Consider the following 21,679-nt stretch of genomic DNA (forward strand, 5'->3'; position numbering starts at 1 on the left):
ATTCTTAATATTAAATCAAATATCAGGTAATTTTTAGTGGACTGGCATGTGCTTCTAGAAATGCATGTTAAAAGTGCAGTAAACCCAGCTTGTATGAAGATTATGTGCAATGATTTTCAATTTAGTGTACACTGTAGAAGTTTCCAGCAAGAGCTAGAAACATTATGAAATACTGTGTAAGCATACGCTTTGGGTTTTTAGCAGTATGTAGCATGTCAATACTGTAAGCCCTGGTAGGTTTATAACAGCTATATTTCTGTTGTTTAGTAACTAAAGTCAGATCAATTATAGTGGGACTGAGTATGTTATTTTGCCAGCAGGGAAGAAAAACTAAATATTTGCTGGATGTGACAGAGCGTATATACCAACCACTTCTGAAGCAGCTCAGACCCCTTCATATGCTGCCAATATCTCTCTTTCGGTTGGAGTATAGCGGGCTTCGGACCCTCTGTATCCCCGACTCCAAAACCCTAGGGGTCGACCCCGGGTCCCCCCTGGCGCTTTCTGCCAGAGGCTCCAGGTAGGGCCATTCTCCCTGGCTGCAGTGTAGAGCACATTTTTTACATCTTGTCCTGCCTGGACTGGCCTGAGAGCTACTGCATGAACTATCTCCTGCTTAATCTGTTCAAAGGCTTGTCATTGCTCAGGGCCCCATTTGAAATCATTCTTCTTGTGGGCCACTTGATAGAGAGGGCTATGATCAGACTGTAATGTGGAATATGCATTCTCCAAAAACCCACAATGCCCAAGAAAGCTTGTGTTTCATTTTTGCTAGTTGGTGGAGACATGGCTGCTATTTTGTTGATCACATCCATGGGAATCTGACAATGACCATCCTGCCATTTTATTCCTAAGAGCTGGATTTCTCGTGTGGGTCCCTTAACTTTACTTTGTTTTATGGCAAAAGCAGCTTTCAGAAGGATTTGGACTATTTTCTTCCCTTTCTCAAAACCAACTTCTGCTGTGTTGCCCCACATCAACGTATTGTAGGTGTTTGGGAGCTCCACCGTGTTCCAAAGTCCATGTTCCATCAGTCCATGGCAAATGGTAGGACTGTGTTTCCACCCCTGGGGCAGTCGATTCCAGGTGTACTGGACAACCCTCCAAGTGAAAGCTAACTGTGGCCTGCACTCTGCTGCCAGAGGGACTGAGAAGAATGCATTAGCGATATCAATTGTGGCATACCACTTGGCTGCCTTGGACTCCAGTTCGTATTGAAGTTCTAGCATGTCTGGCACAGCAGCACTCATCGGTGGAGTGACTTCGTTCAGGCCACGATAGTCTAGTGTTAGCCTCCACTCTCCGTTAGACTTCTGTGCTGGCCATATGGGACTGTTAAAGGGTGAGTGGGTCTTACTGATGACTCCTTGGCTCCTCAGTTGGTGAATGAGCTCATGGATGGGGATCAGAGAGTCTCTGTTGGTGCGATATTGCCACTGATGCACTGTTGTGGTGACAATCGGCACCTGTTATTCTTTAACCCTCAGCAACCCCACAACAGAAGGGTCCTTCGAGAGACCGGGCAAGGTAGACAGCTGTTTAGTTTCCTCCGTCTCCAAGGCAGCTACACCAAAAGCCCACCTGTACCCTTTTGGGTCCCTGAAATACCCTTTCCTGAGGTAGTCTGTGCCAAGGATGCACGGAGCCTCAGGGCCAGTCACAATGGGGTGCTTCTGCCACTCATTGCCAGTGAGGCTCACTTCGGTCTCCAATACAGTTAGCTCTTGGGATCCCCCTGTCACTCCAGCAATGCTGATGGGTTCTGCCCCTTTATAGTTTGATGGCATTAAGGTGCACTGTGCGCCGGTGTCCACTAAAGCTTTATACTCCTGTGGGTCAGATGTGACACTGTGTTAAAGATTTTCAGGTTCCACTGAAATCTTTCTGCCGCAACCTGAGCAGAATTTGAAGAAGCAAAAATATACCCTATGATTTATTACATATTCCAGTTATAGGTTTTTCCAATATTCTTAGAAAAAAGAGAGAAAAGAGTTTTGTGTTCCATACAGATTGAAAATATTATTGTCTCCCCAAAAGATACCTTTTAATTTCAGAAACTTTTGCCTCTGTAATTTAAATAAATTCACAGGGAAAGTTCGTTCTTTGAAGTTTTCATTATAATTTAAACTTCATCACTAGATCCACACATTCAGAGGAAAAGAACCAACCAAACAAAATTATTCACGGACTTTGCTGCACCAGCTCGCTTCATGAAGCCAATTACATTCTCCAAATATAGCTAGATAGCCAAACTCACATGCTGTTAAGAGCAGAGGTTGAATCATGTGAGTGTAGTTATGGATTAATAGGCTTTTGCTTGTCGTTACGAGACTTTGCTTTCTGTCTCCTACCCTGCCAAGTTTCTGAGGCATCTGCCTGGCAGCCACACAGATAAAACCTCAAGCAGTGAAAGTTCATACTGCAGTCTCCCTTACAGCCTTTTAAGTTTATCTCTGACTGATTCATGTTTCCCAAATAAGATACTAAAATATCTTAAGAACTGTGTTTTAAAAATATAGTGGCAAGTTTCAGCATTACTACTACCAAGATTTTTTTAGTTAGTTTGCTATTTGCAATTAATTCTGCCTTTAAAGTTCTTGGCTCAGATTTTGCTAGCAAACTCATGCAGGAGCGTTCATTTCAGCCATCTCTGGCCAATTTATATTGTCCCTTTTTCTATTGCTCAACTCGTTCTGTTGCTTGCTGGTTCACCTGAGTTAGCTTATCCTTCCACTACCTCGCAATCACTGTCATGACTATTTTTGCAGCAATATTGATGACTGATGACTGTGAGCACAGGAAAGTAAAAATTGCTAATGCATTATCTCATATTAGGCAGCATAGGTTTTTTGCGCAAGTTTTGGTGTCTATTTTTTTTCCCAGGGAAGAAAACTTCTGCCTCCTGTTACCAATTTTATATGGAATATTGCCAGTTAGAGGTCTTAGCCTTGTCAGAAAGATCCAACCACTTGTAAGATCACATTTTTGTCCTTGTGATGGATGACTCTTTGGAGTACCCTTGAATAGTAATCTGCCTTAAAGTACCGGTGGTTTAAAACTGAAGGACACTTACGTTGTCTGATCTTACTATTAACCTGTAGTTCATAAACTGTTTCACAGATATTTCAGGCTCTTCCCTACATCTCCTTTTTGTTTCTGTCCTTTTCTTGTCACATGTAAACAGATTTTGGTTATCATTTGTCATCTATGTAACAAAAAGCTGAATTAATTAAAATTACATAAGGCATACCAAATTCTTATAAAACTTGTTCCACTGTAATATTTATATTCCATGACTATCCTGATATTTGGAAACACAAAATGTCACTCAGGTGCTCACATTACCTAGACTTTATGGCCTTTTACATTATTGATGGGGACAGAAGGCAACCCCAGTCGTCATCTCTTCCTGTAAAGCAACACTGAGATGTCCACCTATGTACTCAACATGTTCAAAGTGCCAGACTCATTTGTCAGTGCCCTGCATCTGGAAAACATCTTTGCCGGAAGAATGTTGTGCAGAATGAAGTAATGTGGGAGGTGAAACTATACTTCAGCAGAATTTAAAAGGGGAACCAAAGACTTTTATGAGGGCAAAAAAGGGCAAAAGCAATAGACTTGTGCATTTGTGATGACGTAATGCTATGAAAAACAGAGCAGAGCAACAGCAGCTTTTTCACACCCTGAGGAAAAAAAAAAATCTATAGTCGTATTCGTCTAGATTCAAGGTTCAAAGTTATATTTTACTTACTATTCGCTTAATTTCTGAGAACATGTTATACAGGAGAACTCTCTATACTCTGGCTGGTGTGAAGCAGCAATGAGGTTTTTGCATTTAATGTCATCAGGATATTTTAGTTATCAATGACTGATATTTTAAAAATATTGAAATAACAATAAAAGAGCGGCTTCGTTGTTTTTGTAATAGAAAAAAATGGCTGTTTTAACACAATCTTAGAAGTCAGAAAGAATTGCATACTGATCATCAGAACATTCAAGAAATCAGCTATTATGAATATAATTAACATTGCTTGACAAATGGCTAACAGAATTAATCTTGTCCAAGAGGGTATAATATGAATATATTCACCAAAGTAGATTTGCTGTAAGAGAAAGGGTGGTACGCAAGATCAGACTGAGTATTTGCCAGCAAGCTCTGGAAGGCGGATAATAAACCTTCAGGTTTGTTCTCAGCATTTAGAACAGCAAGAAATAAGATTTGTTGTCTTAGGAAATGTAATCTGTATGTCCAGACTTGCTTTAAAGCTTTCACAGGTAAGCGAAGTGCCATAGAGGAATATGGAAAAATTGAAGCAGTTCCTCGTTTGTTGAGTAAAATATTGTTTGTACCATAATAGTATAGTTTCAGGTATGGTGTTGAGTTTTTTTATTAAAATGGCAAAACGCTATAGTACAAAACTTAATAACGTATTCTCAAATTTGGGTATCAACATACTGAGGACACTCGAAGGTCTGTTTCTGCCAAAAGATAGGAGTAGGAATGGTCTCTTCTCTTTTGTCCTGTGTGTTGAGGACTAGCAATATATTCCCCCTGAACAATTCATCCTCTTTTTCTCTGCTTTTTATTTCTTTACACAAGGTCTTTCTAGAGGAAGGACTTTTTGTGACAAAAATTTATAGAAAAGTTGTAAAAGGAAGGGTTTTACTCAGCTGAAATCTTTAGCCATTCCCATGTGACAGAGGAGCCAAGGGTTTTTAGTCCATGTGTTAGAACAGTTTATATACTGTATCCACTAACTGCTTAATGTAAAATGCATAGACTATTTTGATCACTAGAACCAGAACTTCTTTCCCAGAAAAGCAATTTAACTACTAAATTAGAGTTGTGCTAGTGCTTGTTCAGTTTTCCTGAAGCTTGAATATTTTGTTGCACAGCTTTAACAGGAAATGGAGCAAGAATCCACCCTTGCCTACCAATCTAGCAGCTAATAGCTTGTGATTAGACCTCTTTATGGAAAGAGAAAGAAGTGGATTTCAATCCATTTAGAAAAGGAAATTGAAATCATGTCTGCTATTTCTCAGGTGACTGATTTGGCCACTAGAATATTTTAAAATCATTAGGCAACACTGTGTTTTCTCTGGCCAGGTTCTTGAAGAAAATTGCAGTTGCACCTGATCTCGTAAGTATGCTAGATGAGCTCAGCATAAATGTAGCTATTAAATCTGAGTATTAGGTAGAAGAACAACCTACTTTGGGGTTATGCTCGAGTTTAGGAATGATCTAGAAACTGACTTTTTCAAATTAGGGGTGTGGGCATGACCAGGATCACAACTCTTGACACCTTGAGGAGTCTACAGTCACAAGGTGACCCTTGCAAGCATAAGCTTCTTCAAGGTAACAGAGGGTAGGTTTTGGGGAAAGTTGGTTTCAGCTTTGAATGTAGGTGTTTCACTCCCAGTTGTGCCTTGATTTAAATGACTCAGGGTATCTCAATGCTGCAAAGTGCAACAATCCATGAACAAACAATTTGCTGACAAGTGTGCAGGATGTGCAGCCTGTGGCTGCAGCAGCTCAAGTCTGGAAGCAGTACAGCTGCATTCCTGCAGTGCTACATTGAAGCCAACGAGCTCTGCTGAGGAGGCATAGCGCTACATGAATGATGTACTACTAAATGGGTCATGGTAAGATTCAGTTGCATAGAAATTACAGGCATCTAGTGCCATTTTAGATGCCCTGATAGCCCGCCCATTCTCCTGACATTCAGAAGGTGCTACACCCTATTTGCCCACACTATCCTGATGTCTCAGATATCCTACAATATCCAGAAATCCTAGTACCTTTCAAAGGAACTACATAATACTAGGACATTTATGTTTCAGTAACAAAATCACTCTCCACATCCAACTGCTTGGTGTTTTCCAGCCCTTCCAGATGTCCTGTTCACTTCTGTGCTTGTCTCTACACCCACAGCATAAACATGCCTGTATAGCTTTGCTAGAGGTAGTCCTAGAAATATCTCTTTTTACAAGTTTGATCTTGAAAGGTGTTTAATATTCTCAACTTTCATTTAAGACAATGAGAGTTGCAGGTGTACTTGGCAGGACTGAGTCTTATATGAGTGGTGAGCAATTTATGTGATCAGGTAAAGGACTATTCATTGTGCCTTGTGTTCTCATTGAGAACACATGAGTGATCTCTCTGATCTATATAAAGAAATACTGCCTCATTTATGAAAAATTTGCCATCAAGACTACAAGGAAATGAATCAGGGGAAGCTACCACAGTATTCTTTTGTGGCTTGTATATAACTAGAATTTAAAATGCAATTCTTTAAATGCCAAGACTGACTCAAAAATAAAATATATTGGACGTTTTATATTCTTGCAAATAAAAAGTGGCTTTATTTAGGACCAGAAGAATATTTCTAGCTCTGCTTTCATTCCATTCCTAATCTGATCACAGATAAGCAATGTTCTCCTGAAAAAAGCAATCTGCTGGATTTGCTTGGCAAGAGAAGCTTGCTTCTTGCTTTGAAAGCGCCTTTTCCACACTGCTATGCAGTTTTGTGCTGAGCATATCACTGTCAAAAAATGCATATACGTCCACTGGTCCGTACACAAAGCTTAGACAAAAAAAGACTCATGTTCTGCTCATCATGATGCTCCTCTCTGTGACTTAGTTTTTCCATTTGTTTAATGAGGCCATTCACACACAGGTGCAAAGTGTTTTGACCTCTACTGTTAAAAAATGTTATGGAAAGCCTAGATATTAACATTATTCTCCACGGGTATTTAAACAATAGATTGTTTCTGAGGATAGCTCAGGAAATAAATCGGTTGTGAGGCTGAATTTCTAGTATGACTCCTTTGATAGAAATTTTATCATCTAGGGAAACATCTTCCAGAATCCAGTTGCTTTAATCTTCCGTTAACCTGAATCAAGCCTAGCCAACAAATGGAACAAAACATACTTCTCCTACTATTAAGTACCCTTATCATCACACATATAATATGAATAGTAATTAAAAGAAAAAAAATTGTGGTAATTTGTTGGATTAAATTTATATCCTCATTGAATATTAATTTTTTTACCTTGGCTCAAAATATTTGTTCTTTTTTCCATATTTGGGATATAAAATAGGTGTCTTATGAGGAAAACTGGTCATGTTAGATCTTCTTCTGGGTAAAGTAAATTCAAATTCAAACACAGATTTCAAATCTTATTGGTTTGGAACACCGTTTTCTCAGGTAACACAGGATAAATTTTTAACAATTATTATGAATTTTGGTGGTTTAATATTTGGGTGCCTTATAAGGCTGCATTCTCAGGTTAAAGATATACATATATTTCTGAAAATCACAACATGTATGGATGGCATACATGGCATCCAAGGTGGATGCCATAGTGATGGACCTGTGCTAGAACTTTCTCTGACATATAGGACCAGTCCTCTTGCAGAAGATCAGCTGTGGCCGCTGTGTGGCTGGCAAGGTGCAGCATGGACAAATGAACATAATGCTGGTGTGGCACACAAGCTGCAGCCTCCACCCCGAACTGGATGAGGGCCCATTTGTTGTCTTCACTCGCTCTGGGACAATCCCACTTCTTCCAACATCAGCTGCTGGGCCACATCCAAACAATTTGAAAAGTTATGCTTAGGGATAGTTGTAAGGATAAGCTAAAAGGAATTTAGCTGCTTTTACCAAAAGTGATTTTTATTTCTTCAAAAATAAAACAGTTTGCCACAATACAGACATAGGAACATAGTTCCTTTCCCTCAGTCCCAGCTCTGCTGTTTTGGAGGCAGGTATCCTTTGCAATGACTTCTTTTGAAGCTTCCTGACATCAAAATGTATTTCAGCCTCTCTTACCCACTGTGAGCCGGGCTGTGCTCGGCACCATCTGCTCAAGAGTGCAGAGAGACCTCTGCGCTTCCCTCTCTTCCTTCCTGAGGCCTGATTCCAAGTTTCTGCAACATTACCTGGGATGAATTTCCCTTTCCCTGTGGAATTGACTTCAACCTGGATCATGTGCAGCTAAGCACCAGCTCCTCTTAACTGGCCAGTGTATTTCTTGACAAAATCAGTAATCACCTGGAAAATTATTAATATGCATTTTACAGATTTCATACTGTTCTTACTGAACAGTGGCAACGCTTTCAGTGAACTGACTGGAGACAGTGCTGGATTTAAAACACGCAACCCCATCCCCCAGAAAAGCAAAACCAGAACAATGTTGTGTGTACAGTAAAAACCTGCAGTATGACATGCCTGAGGGAAAGACAAGGAAAAAATTTCCAGTCATTTTTTCCCGTTTCCATCAGTTCATTACTTTTTTCCCATTTGCAGTTCATGTCCCAGGCAGTGTTTTTTCCTTTTCAGAAAATGTTAAGGAGAAAACTTATTTTCCCCCTTCCCATCTCATGATATATTGAGCATAAAGATTATAATGTAAAGGTTCATACACAAACCACCTGGAGAGCTGGGTCATTTTGAAAATTGTTCCCAGGTGTTTTGTGTCTCTTTCTTACTCAGAGATTATACGATTAGCATTTTAATGTCGCACAACTTCTTTTTTAGTTCCCTAGGAGGATATGAAAATGAAGCCATGAAAGCTAAGCTGTTTGGTATTTATCACACACACTCTGATTGTATTTCAGAGCTCTGGGATTTAAACAGGACGTCAGTCTTTCATAGCCCCTTTGGATATCTTGGTCTTCATATAATGCTGCTGGATGAGTATCAAGAGCGACTGTTCGTGGGAGGAAGAGATCTCTTGTATTCCCTCAGTTTGGATCGAGTCAGCGACAACTACCGAGAGGTGGAGTAAAAAGCTGTATATATTAGTCACTTTGTGTCATAATGTGTAGCACAGAATATCAGAGTTTGCATGACTAGAAATGAGATAATGGAGCTTTTGTAGATGTTTTGTGCATGAACTTTAAGGCCATGTTTATATTTAAGAAAAATACACTAATTACTATTTTTTCCCCAGTAATAATCCAGAAGGGTCACTCTAGGTGAAGAGATCTGAGGGTCAGATAGCTATTTCTCACTGTTTTTCAGCATGTTTACAGATGTTTAGATCATCTCACATTTTATGCATACCTAATTTCTCTACCTCCACTATATTATCAAGGCATAACCTCTCTCTGGTATTTGTGGGGGACTTTTCCACAGCAAAAGAGAAAATGTAAAAAAAAAAATTAAAAAAAATAAAAAAGCACACAAACTATAAGATGTATTCGATAGCAATGTAAACCATGCAGCTAATTTTTAGCCTTCTTTAGAAACTGGGTTTTGCATTGGTTTTAAGCCAAAGGTGCAATTAAGTAGTTTCTGAAAGTGGCATCTGAAGTCTAGTGGTCTGGTTTGAAGACCCAGTGGTCTGTGGGAGAAAGGCGATTTAAGTCATAATCCTACCAGAGAAATTGGTACCTTGTAGAAACCACAGCTGACTGGCAAACTGGCGATTCAAATGGAGAGGCCAGAGTTTGAGCTGATATGAGCCTTGGCTTCCTTATTCACTTCTGCCCTTGGCACCTAGGATTGGAAGCATGCGGTAGCAATGGAAGCTGGAGCAGCATTGCTCCTGCCTAACCCATCCTGACTGTGGATAAATGATGTCTTGAAATATTTCAGTGTTTTCCTTATCTACTTTTTGAAATATCTTCAAGGTATTTAGATGTATTTTCACTCATTCTTAAATTAGTAAATGAATGAAAAAGTGATTAAATAAAGCCTCTCTTGAGAAATATGATTTTGTTGATTCCCATATTGCATGGACCACTGGTGTTTCAACTTCTTTCTGCCCCCTTGTTGTATGTGAATATCACTATTCTCATGCCAACACTCTGGTCAAATTTACCATAAGCAACCTTGCTATCTGCCAGTGTAATTAGCATGTTCCTTTACTGTGAACAGATATAATATGCTTTATCCTTTTTATAAACAGTTTGGGAAAGGCAATTCCAGATATGGGGAAATAGATATACTCAGGAAGGACATCTGAGAATTTATCTACATTAAAAAATTATATATTTTCTTTAAGTCCTCAGAGGGCAATGTTACATACTGAGGTTTGCTCCTCCACAGGAGTTAACTCCTTTTCCATTTGATAAAAATTATTAATATCCTGTGACAAGATATTAGAGCTCAGGGATGTGAAACATTTAGGAAGCAGTTGTTTCTATAAAATAAGCTTTTCTTCCCCCTCTCTTCTTTCCCCTTTGGCAGTAAATGTGTATGAAGAAAGATGACAGGATAGCGCACTTTATGCTTCTGCCCAATCACTGTTGTCCCATCTGGACACACTGTTAAAGTTCGTTGCTCTCCTTGTTGTTTTTAGATGGAAGATCAGCCATTTACTCTGAAACCATACTCTCTGTCTTGAGACCTGTGTGCAGAGTATGACAAATTAATGGAAGCTCTTCTTGCCCACTTGCCTGCTTTTATGATGTGCAAAAGATGAGAAACTGGAATAAATGGAGCTTGACCTAGCATTTTTAGAAACATGACCTCACTGGGACTTAGCTCCCTTGGGTACAAATGTCATGATCCTTTTCTCTTTTCCTAGTGTTCACTCAGTGCAGATCTCATTTAGCAACGGCTAGGGAAAACTTGAATGTCCCACAGCACTATCAGCGAAAAGGTGGAATGAGACATTTCTGTTATACAAGAGCTTAATTACCGAGATACACTGGGGGAAGTTCCTGGAATTGAGAGACTGGTTGATTCATTATAACTAAAGTTCTTCATTAATCTGCCTTTAACAGTGTGTTGGTTAGCCTTTGACCTTTTCTTTCAGAATGAAAACTTTAACTTAATTAATCTAAAACACCAGTTATAACCTTGTGAAAGTGTAAGAGTGGAGGCAAGTTCTTGGGTTCTATTCTCTCTCTGGTAACCAGGATGAGTCACTAGGTGCAAAAGAGATGTTTCACAAAGTTGGTAGCTTTGAGGCAGATTGGCATAGATCTTTTTCATCTTCTGTGTTCTAGAAGAGTTTATGTGTTTTAATTCATTGCCATCCCTTTTTCCACAATTTGGAATACGAATATGCACTCTAAAAACCAAAGTAATACCCATGCCATCAGAGTTGTATCCCTTCTGCTGTAAAGTGATCCAGTAATTCAGTTCTAGCAAACATTAGAAGACCCCTGAAGAAAACCAAAAAAATGCTTAGTGGACACAAAGTGCTTTTGCATTGAGACCTATTGACTGCCAAAGTAATCCAGCATTTGCAAAAACTTCAACTTGTGATGCATATGAGGTATGTGTCCTATAAATCTGCATTTAATAGATGGCATTTTTCCTTAAGATTCAGTTGTCTTCAGCTTTCAAATACAAAGCAGCACTCTGAAGGGTAGTTTATAGCTTTTTCACATATGTTATTAGCTATTTCTGTATATATCTACCAACAGTATGTTAAGCTTATAATTTCCTGACCATTTTTCATATCCAGTAAAGAAAGGATACATACAAAATGGGAAAAATCTTTCAGGGAAGAAAACTACTACTATCATTCTTGCATTGGTTGAGGAATCCAGAGATTCAGGTTGAGCTCTCAACTGTGGCATAGACTTTCCATGCTGTCCGGGACGAAGAAAGAGTCTCACTTCTCCATTGGTCAAATTATATTGCCTTTGCCTACTTTGCATTTTTTTGTACCCTTTGTTTCTCTCCTTTCATGTAATACACACAGAAATTTTCTTGCTTAGAGTATTTAACATATCTTAGGATGGGTTTTTGAAACAAAGTTACTCATATGTCTCTGTTTCTGTAAGAAGAATACCCTAACACTTACAGCAGCAAGAATGAGGGAGATTATGAAATGTGGATATCAATATTTACAGAGAATTAAAGTCATACAAGTACTTGAAACCTTGTGTAAAACTAAAGCTTTGGAGATACCCTCCATGTGACCTTTTCTTTCCCTAATATCTCATTCCCTTTGACATCACCTTTGGAACCAAACTTAATGCCTATTTGGGATTTGAGCCAAAGTCTTTAAATTTTATAATGATCTAGCACACAGATAGAGAACTTTCTCTGATATCTGGTGCCAAATTTATTATAAAAAAGTATTTCAGTTCATTGTAATTGCTGACAGAGCAGGTCTTTGTTGACAGAAAACTTGAACCAATGTTAGTAGTTCACCACCGCTGATGTAACAGCTCATAGAGAAGGATGACCTTTGGGTCTACGTTTCATCTCTTGTTGGAGTGAATTTAAGCTGCACTTTCTGTTTGTCCACAAACTCCTTAGAGATACGCTTTGTTCCTAGCTTCTGCTTCAAAGGGCTCATGAAGGCCTTGCTCTGAAGAGAAGCCTTCCTACTTCTGTAAATAGGTTTGTGTAGGCAGATTTCAATGTGCTATTTCTGATCTAGTATGAGATAGCTCCAGAATAGGACTTAGGTCTATGTTCCAATAAACTATAGACCCCTCAAAATACATCCTGCCTCTAGCAAAGCTAGCTGTATTTCCACTCCAGAGCTGGCTGAACACAAGTCTGAAAGAGCAGGGTTTGCTTGTATCTCCTTTGAAAACCATGTAGGAATGTACATATGTTCAAAACGAAACAAGAAGCACACAGTTTAGCAGTGAGCTTGATTATCCATTGGAATTAGCTCCCAAGAGGCAAGGTGGCTCTGTATTTGCTGATACACGTATATAACATCCAGTCATAACCATATATTTCTGCAGAATTTGTGCTTCAGCCAAACACAAGTTATGTGTTAATTAAGCACTATTTATTGACTTAAACCACGACTGGATACTTGAATTGCTTAATTGCTCTGTCACATACTAGAGTTCAGACTAGCTCACACAGTAGTCCATTTTGGCCTGTAGTGCTATAAAGCTCATATTATTTCTTGAAATTAGTTTTCATTAGACATGCTGACCTGTTTTTTGAGGCTAGTGACTGAATAGGGAAGCTGTTTGGAGATACTAATTAGCATTCCAGCTCCAATTAAAGTTTTCCCCCTATCTGAATTTGCTCAGTAGCTGTTGTCTGTACTGCCTTATAATTCTATTTTTTTTCCCATAATGAGTATATTTGAAAGTAGCTTTTTCCTGTCTTTTAAATACAGGAAAATTTTGAAAAATTATGTCCAAGCCAATAATTATGTCCAGCATGCAGACCACCGAAATATATGTTAGTGTGATGTTATTCCAGCCTAGATGCACAAGAATATTTCTCAACAATATTTATTGACAGCTTGCCAAAAGATTGTAGCCCTGGCAAAGAATCAGTTCAAAGGGTCTAGAGCACAAGTCTTATGAGGAGCAACTGAGGGAACCGGGGTTGTTTAGCCTGGAGAAAAGGAACTCGGTACCTGAAAGGGGGTTGTAGCGAGGTGGGTGTCGGTCTCTTCTCCCAAGTAACAAGCGATAGGACGAGAGGGTACAGCCTCAAGTTGCACCAGGGGAGGTTTAGATTGGATATTGTGAAAAATTTCTTCACTGAAAAGGTTGTCAAGCCCCAGAACAGGCTGCCCAGGGAAGTGGTTGAGTCACCGTCCCTGGAGGTATTTAAAAGATATGTAAATGTGGGACTTAGGGACACGGTTTAGTGCTGGATTTGGCAGTGCTAGGGTAACAGTTGGACTTGGTGGTCTTAAAGGTCTTTTCCAACCTAAACAATTCTGTGTTTCTATGAAAGTTAAAGCTGGTAGCTGTCATAACTTTAACACATAAACGTCAGGAAAAATAATATGTGGCAGATTAAAGGCTACCATTACAGCTAAATAATATCTGCATTTCCATGAATTGCAAACACATCCTATGTTATGCTAGTTATGTAAAACAGCAGCAATTACAAAAATATAATTAAGTAAAGTTAGTACACCTTGGTAAAGTTTTATTACCTTGAGCCACTTACTATTGATTTCTTTGCAAATTATCATAACAGACTGAACATCTCTTCTCAGTTGTTTTAACTGAGCTAAGAAATCCTCACGAAGATTTCAAGATTAAAAAGAAAATACTTTTTTTCATGTTTTGCAGAACATCTTTTTACTATACACATTTTTGTCTACTGTGCTTAGACCCAACACGCATGTAAAATTGAATTTTTATATGATAGCAAAATCTGATATGCAGAGGTTTTTTTAGTCTCTAGTGTAAAATAATCTTGAAGTGATTAAAACCTTAATGCTCATTTATGTTAAGACTCATAAGCTTATAAGTCCTAAAAATGTGAGTTATGAGTCTTAAAAAATAATTTCTCAATAAAAAAACTTCTTAAGGAGACTCATATGTATTACTAAATTCATAATTCAGAGTCATCTAGTTCAGGCAACTAACATGAGCTTGCCTTAGAGGTAGGTAATTTGCTGCAAGCATCTAAGAGATTCCTACACCTCTGCAGCAACCTGTGGAAAATGCACAGAGATGTCTGCCTTTCTTACTCCTTCTGTTGGGCATCTTTTGTTAAGATGAGCCATTATAAGTATCCTAATAGGAAATACACATATGGCTGAACAAACCCAGAATGAGGGCTTCATTAGGAGATGGATTTGTGCAGGAGTCACTTTGGAAAGCAGATATTTACAGCAGTAGTAGATACAGGGACAGAGGGTAGCTCCTGTTACACATTAGCCTCTTGATTAGGGCAGCTCCTCCAGGAAGCAAAGACCACCATCTCTTCTGCAAGGGGTTTGTGCACATACACCCTGCTTCTCATTAGATTATAGAACAGATCATCCCAGAAGATATATCAAACTGTATGGAAGACAGGAAGGTGATTAGAAACAGCCAACATGGCTTCACCAAGGACAAATCATTCCTGACTAACTTGGTGACCTTCTACAATGGAGTGACTGCATCAGTAGACAACAGAATAGCTACAGATTTAATCTATATAGACTTCTGTAAGGCCTGTGATTCTTACCTCTAAATTGGAGAGATATGGATTTGATGGATGGACTATTAGATGGACAAGAAATTGCCTGGATAGACACATCCAAAGACTTATATTCAACAGTTCAATGTCCAAGAGGAAACTAGTAGCGAGTGGTGTCCCTCAAGAGTCCATACTGGGACCAATACTATTTAATAACTTCATCAACAACATAGGCAGTGGGATCAAGTGCACTCTCAGCAAGTTTGTAGATGACACCAAGCTGAGTGGTGCAGTTGACACACTTGAGGGAAGGGATGCCATCCAGAGGCACCTTGACAGGTTGGAGGACTGGGCCCATGTGAACCTCATGAAGCCCAACAAGGCCAAGTGCAAGGTCCTGCACCCAGGCTGGGGGTATCAGTACAGACTGGGTGTTGAATAGATTGAGAGCAGCCCTGAAGAGGAGGACTCGGGGATATTGGTGGATGACAAATTAGACATGAGCCAGCAACGTGCGCTTGCAGCCCAGAAGTCCAACCCTACCCTGGGCTGCATCACAAGAAGCGTGGCCAGCAGGTCAAGGGAGGTGATTCTGTCCCTCTGTTCCACTCTGGTGACACCCAGCCTGGAGTTCTGCATCCAGCTCTGGGGTCCTCAGCACAAGAATGACATGGAGCTGTTGGAGCAGGTCCAGAGGAGAGATACAAAAAATGACTAGTGGGGTGGAGCACCTCTCCTTTGAAGAAAGGCTGAGAGAGCTGGGGTTTTTCAGCCTGGAGAAAAAAAGGCCTCCAGGACACCTTTTTGCAGCCTTCCAGTACTTAAAGGGGGCTTATAAGAAAGATGGGAACAAACTTTTTAGCAGGGCCTGTTATGATAGGAAAAGGAGTAACAGTTTTAAACTAAAAGAGGGTAGATTTAGCCTAGATAGAAGACATTTTTTACTATGTGGTTGATGGGACAGGTTGCCCAGAGGAGTTGTGGCTGCTCCATCACTGGAAGTGTTCAAGGTCAGGCTGGAAAGGGGTTTGAGCAACCTGATCTAGTGAAAGATGTCCCTGCCCATGGCAGGGTGTTGGACTAGATAAGCTTTATAGTTCCAACACAAACCTTTCTATGATTTTGTGATTCATTCTATGAATCTATGTTAAGTTCTAAATTCTTGTTGCTTACACTGCAGCTGATTTTCAACATTCCAGACAAAGCAGGGGCATTGGGTTACCTCTTTGGCTTTTTTATCTTAATTCTGTGTAGGCACTTAATTCAGAATGTCTTAAGTGGAAAATGTGCATATAAAATATTTTCAGTAGCACTGGGACTTAGTATCCAAATACAAAAATAATCAACTACTTACACTTTAATATTAAGTTACAGAGTCAAGTGTTTTATTCCCTCTGTGGTTTCTCTGTTCCTAACAGCCATCTACACGTGATATGAGCAAAAGCCCCACTTTAGCCTGCTAGTTAGAAAATTTCTTCGGGAAGTGGAAGCTGTAACCTCAAACTTTTAGGTTCAGGACATTCTAGAGTTCATATCTCTCTACTTCTAGTCTTTGCCTATTCAGTCTTTGACCAGTGAGTAAAGTAAATGAGTGTGGACTCTGAGTTTTGCAATGAATGAATCAGGAATGGTCTGACCATGGTGACAGTGGGAGTGCCCTCATGGGAGTCCAGCAGATCTCGGGTACCTCCCCAGACTGCACAGCAGCAATACAGAGCCTAGTTTGGAGTTACTTCCAATCATACACTGATGACTATAAGACCATCTGACTGAAAACAAATATTCTGATTAGTTTGAAGTTCCTTGAAGGGTTTAGATGGTGTCTGAACATAAGTGATATGATTCAGGCACTGAGACTTAAACACTGACAGGCTGCTGATGTTGACAAGAGTAACATATAGATGACCTCTTGCTTTTAAGCACTATAATCCTACAGGAATTATAATTTATCCCCACTTTTCTTGTAATTTACTCTTCCTATAATTTATCCCCAGATTTTCTTGGGTTAGAATTATTTCAAGAAAGCTAGGTTAATTCAATTACAAGAAAAGGAAGAAAAAAAGGCTCAGGAGTACTTAATTTTAAAATGTTTTCCAGTTAGAATAATAATTTGTGATTGGACTATTGAAAAAATGTTTTAATGATGACATCCATTTTTTGATACTTATTTGGTTTCAGCCAAGCGCGATATCACTGACATGAACATGTTTTTGTTTTCACTTTTAAAAGTTCTAAGAAATGAAGTAATCATTCCAGTCTGCTCAGTCATTGTTTAACATTGTTTTCATCCAAAGCATGCATCTGGAATGAAACATAAATTTTATACAGTAGATAGCTGGAAAAAAAATCTCACTTGTGTAATTTGGCCTCACTTCTCATAATTGACTGTGAAAAGCTGATCCTACTCCCATGAGGTTAATTGCTGACCCTCATTAACTTCACTGTAAACCATTTTCTTTCCTAAGTGTCACTTAAACAGGAAATCTGTAGTTCAAAATTAATATTCTGTGTTGAATATCACTCACAATTTAGCAGAGACTTTTCTGCAGAATTGATATAAAATGTTCCATCCAATAATTTAATTTAATTTCTGTTGGGTAGTATTACATTTACTGAGTTACCCTAAGCAAAACAGTTATGTTTCGACAAAAATTTTTCATATCTTATTGTAAACTTTTATAGATATTTTAAAATAAAACTGGAATATTTTACTTGAAAACTGTTCAAATGATAACAGAAACTTGATTAAACTTTATAACATTCAATTAAAATTTTATACAGTATATACAGTATGATGAGTCAGGTATAAAGAGAAGTGTAAAGTCCTGCAACCTGGGACAACATAACCAAAGAGCCCAGTACAGGCTGGGATCTGTGCGGCTGGGTCCCCTTGCTGAAAGGCACCCGGGGTCCTGGTGGACAACAGGCTGAACACGGGTAAGCAGTGCACTGTTGCAGCGAGGAAGGCAAATTGGATCCTGGGTTGCATCTGCAGGGGCTTTACTAGCAGAGACAGAGATGTGACCATCCCACTGTACAGCACTTGTCAGGCCTCACCTGGAGTCCTGTGTCTAGTTCAGGTCCCCACAATTCAAGAAAGTTTAGACAAACTGGAGAGTGTCCAAAGAAGGACCACAAAGATGATCAAAGGGCTGAAGAACCTGGCTTACAAAGAAAGACTGAAGGAGTTAGGTCTTTTCTCCCTGGAGAAGAGAAGGCTTATCGCAGTATTCCAGTACTTCAAGGGCAGCTACAAAGAGGACAGAAGCTCTCTCTTCACAAGGAGCCACATGAAGAAGACAAAGGACAATGGGTACAAATTGCACCAGGAGATAATTAAGATAAAATAAAAATAAAATAAAGAAACTTTTTACAGGGAGAACAATCAAGCATTGAAACAACCTCCCTGGGGACATGGCGGGGTCTCCATCACTGGAGATTTTAAAGATGTGATAGGACAGGATGTTAGACAATCTCATCTAGGCTCCCTTTCCCACAAAAGGTTGGAGCAGATGATCTTTCGAGGTCCCTTCCAACCTGGGCTGTTCTATGACTCTGTAATTCTCTTCTATGACTCTTTCACATGAAAAGTAGTGGAAAAGCTGGACTGACTTGATCAGACTGCCAACTGAATGATTTTTTTTTTTTTTTTTTTTCTCCAGATCCACTGGCCTAGCACACCTCTGCAGGCAGAAGAGTGCATAATTAAAGGAAGAGATGCTGTAAGTATCATTAATTACAAATCAAATATACTTTAATTATACCACTGGCTGGTCCAAAACAAGGATTCAGGCGTCCCTAAACTTCAGAGAGATCAAAGCACAGATATAATTCTAAGTGTTGTAGTTTAAAAATGTGTAACTACTGTGAACACACTAAATTATTAGTTTAATTGCTTTTCAAGCCAGCTCTTAAATGGGCAACGAACACTTTTGATCATCTGAACTTTCTCCTTTACCATTTCTATTTCCTTTTCTTTTCATACAGATAGGATACCATCTCCATTCAAATTTTTCACATTCTAATTTGTCTCTAAAATTCACATTCTCTGGACTACTTTCAAAAAAGCAGTTAAATTATTAATAATTATAAAATATACTCAAAATTGTTTTGTTCTATAAGTTTTATGGTGTATTAATACAAATATTTCATTTTAATGAGCCCTGAAACTGTTCTGTTCTTGTGATCCAGTTGCTTTGACTGGAATCACCTCTTGGGGAAAGACCTGAAAGCTCACTGACGTACAGCAGCTGATATCACTGGCACCACAGGATGAAAGTTCTTCTGGATGGGAGCTCTCTTTAATTTTGCAGTGCACCAAGCTCATTATCTGCACCTCATAAACACACAGCAAGTATAACACCTAATAAATTGCACAGCTGAGAGAGCTCACACTGTACCAAAGGATTTGAAAATGATGATAGTTTTACAGCAACAGTGACAGGAATGTAGGACATAGAAGGGTGCGTGCACAATTTTCCCACACAAACACAGTAATCAGGCAGCCTTAATGATAACCACAACATATTCCAAGTGAAGTGAGTGATTTCTGTTGAAGTACAAGCATGAGAACATTCCACATCAAGGGAATTGGTGAACCAGATCGGATAATAATAATAATAATAATAATAATAATAATAATAATAATAATAATAATAATAATTTACTCCTTACACTCAATTAGCCTAGAACTGATCCTTTTTGAAGTATCTTAAAAGTTCATTGCAATTTTCTGAATGCTTTTGTACCATTGAGAATTTCGGGTGGCTTTGGTTGGAAATAGTGGTTGTCTACATTATCCAAACTTCGTGGTCATACGTGGCCTTCTTTCAGCTTTATTTAATACTGTCTCTCAGCACAGGTTGCTATGACAGTTAAAGCTGTCATCTTTCCTTCATCACTACATGATGGGATTTATTTTCTGATACTTTGACAATATTATTTGCGTTAAATAAATGCAGAAATAGTCGCTGTTGTTCCAATGTAATGCAAAGGTATCCGCCTCAGACTCATGACATTCCCTAAAATTCAAAATCTTTTACAATCCAGTCTATAAATCTTCAAATTTGCACTGTAATGAATGCAATCATTTAAAGAACTTAATGTGTTTCCCACATCTCTCTATACTGTGAGAGGTGTCTCTACTATAAAAAAAAAATATCAAAGAAGTTTTAAATAATCACAACTCCATAACTGGAGTCTTTAAGAAAAAGATGTTAAAACGGTAAAAACTGGAAATATTGTAATAGCAAACAATACTAAACAATATTCTAATCCTCACAATGAGACCTCACTATGTCTGGGACGATGTGAAAGAGTAAGACTAAATAATTCTAGGGAAACCTTAGTAATTTTCATTAGCATGCTCAGTATTCACTAAGCTATATGGCTCAACCTGAAAGGAACCTAAATTAGAATCTTTTCACCTTAATTTTTTGTAGCCATAACCCAATAATGGCTTAGTGGTATTATGTCTTAAAATCAGCCCTTTGCCTTTTCTAAGTTCTGAATGCTATTTTTCACAACGTAAAGTCTCAGAAAAAAAATTACTCATCAGTGCTCTTTCAAATCTTTTTGCTTATTTCCATGCTGTTTCTTTCTTTATTTTCCTTTGCAAAAGATCTGTTACTTGGTACATAACTACTATTTAATAGAACTGAAAATGTTGTAATAAGCATCTCAGTGTTGAGGTACTTCATGTGTTCTCTCCTAGCTCTTTCTATATAACAGAAGAGGCCACTTTTACAAGCCCTTAAAACCTTTAAAAGTTATCAGTTCATCTTGTAGCAGTAAAACTGCAAGCATTACAGTCATAAACACAGTTTTAGATAGCTTGTAACAGACTTAATAGCACAGTTAGAAAAGCCTTGCCTTAACAACACGTGTATCATCTTAAACCCAGGCCATATTTTTTCTGATCTGGATCAAGCCAAGGAAAAAATCCTTCTGCTCTCATCCAGTGTGCCAGGAAACACACCTGTTGGCCTGTGGTGTGAGAGCTTTTGATCCTTTCAATTATTTTATCAGAACTGGAAATCATTCAGGTATAGAAATAAATTCTGTAGTGATGACTAACTCCTTCCCAATGAGAAGTTTCAGATGTATAAAATTCCACAGATCTATTAATATGTCTATGGAGCCTTAACATTTAATTAATTAATATAGTAGACAGAATGCTTATTTTAATGTTCCCTTGGCTGATGCAGCTCTTCCTTGTTATGTGTACAGGATATTATTAGTGGTGTCAGCAGCAATGCCTAGTTGCATGACACTTCCCAGAATAGCACCTTTTCTCATTCATTTATAACTGATAAATCTAGCCATTTAGAATGACTTTTTTTCTATGTTTGGTATCTGCCTCATCCTGTCTTTTTCTGCAGAAAATTTCAGGCATTTCTATGAAGGTGCACAGGAGAAAAAAATGTGTAAATTCTGCCCATTCAAAAAAATCCTAAGACCTCTTTTCTGCCATGGTGCTTTTGAGACAAAGATCAAGAACTGCAGACATATGTGGATAAAAAATGAAACCATGGAGTAAAGACGAGACCACCACTGAAAGAGAACAGAGGGGATAAGTCAGGGAAGTCACACTAGAAGAGAAGGGGGAATGAGGAACAGCATCAGTGCCCAGTAAAGCATCTATTTAAAAAACACAAAGCGTCATAAAATGCCTATGTATTACCATTCCGCTACCACCAGTCGGCAAATATTTGTGAAATGCAGATACAAAGTGAGCACCTCTGTCTTGGAGCGCTGCTCCATGTATAGAGGATCACATCATACTAGTCTCAACTCATTCTTCTCTCAGTTTGTCTGGCAATTCAAGTAGCAGGTTTTTTTCAGTGAGTCTAAAAAATTTTGTTCAGGT

General features: G+C 38.7%; 1 protein-coding gene across 1 annotated transcript in view; it reads left to right on the top strand.

Annotated features, from left to right (window-relative positions):
• The window catches only part of SEMA3E (semaphorin 3E), a 146,734-nt gene that overhangs the window by 67,288 nt on the left and 57,767 nt on the right, over window positions 1-21,679 (top strand). The window contains exons 2-3 of the mRNA XM_064443815.1: window positions 8,622-8,782; window positions 18,474-18,533. Coding sequence (XP_064299885.1) covers window positions 8,622-8,782; window positions 18,474-18,533 — 221 coding nt within the window. The remainder of the gene's footprint in view (window positions 1-8,621; window positions 8,783-18,473; window positions 18,534-21,679) is intronic.

Source organism: Phalacrocorax carbo, chromosome 1 (assembly GCF_963921805.1).
Source record: "Phalacrocorax carbo chromosome 1, bPhaCar2.1, whole genome shotgun sequence".
NCBI classification, from domain to species: Eukaryota; Metazoa; Chordata; class Aves; order Suliformes; family Phalacrocoracidae; genus Phalacrocorax; species Phalacrocorax carbo.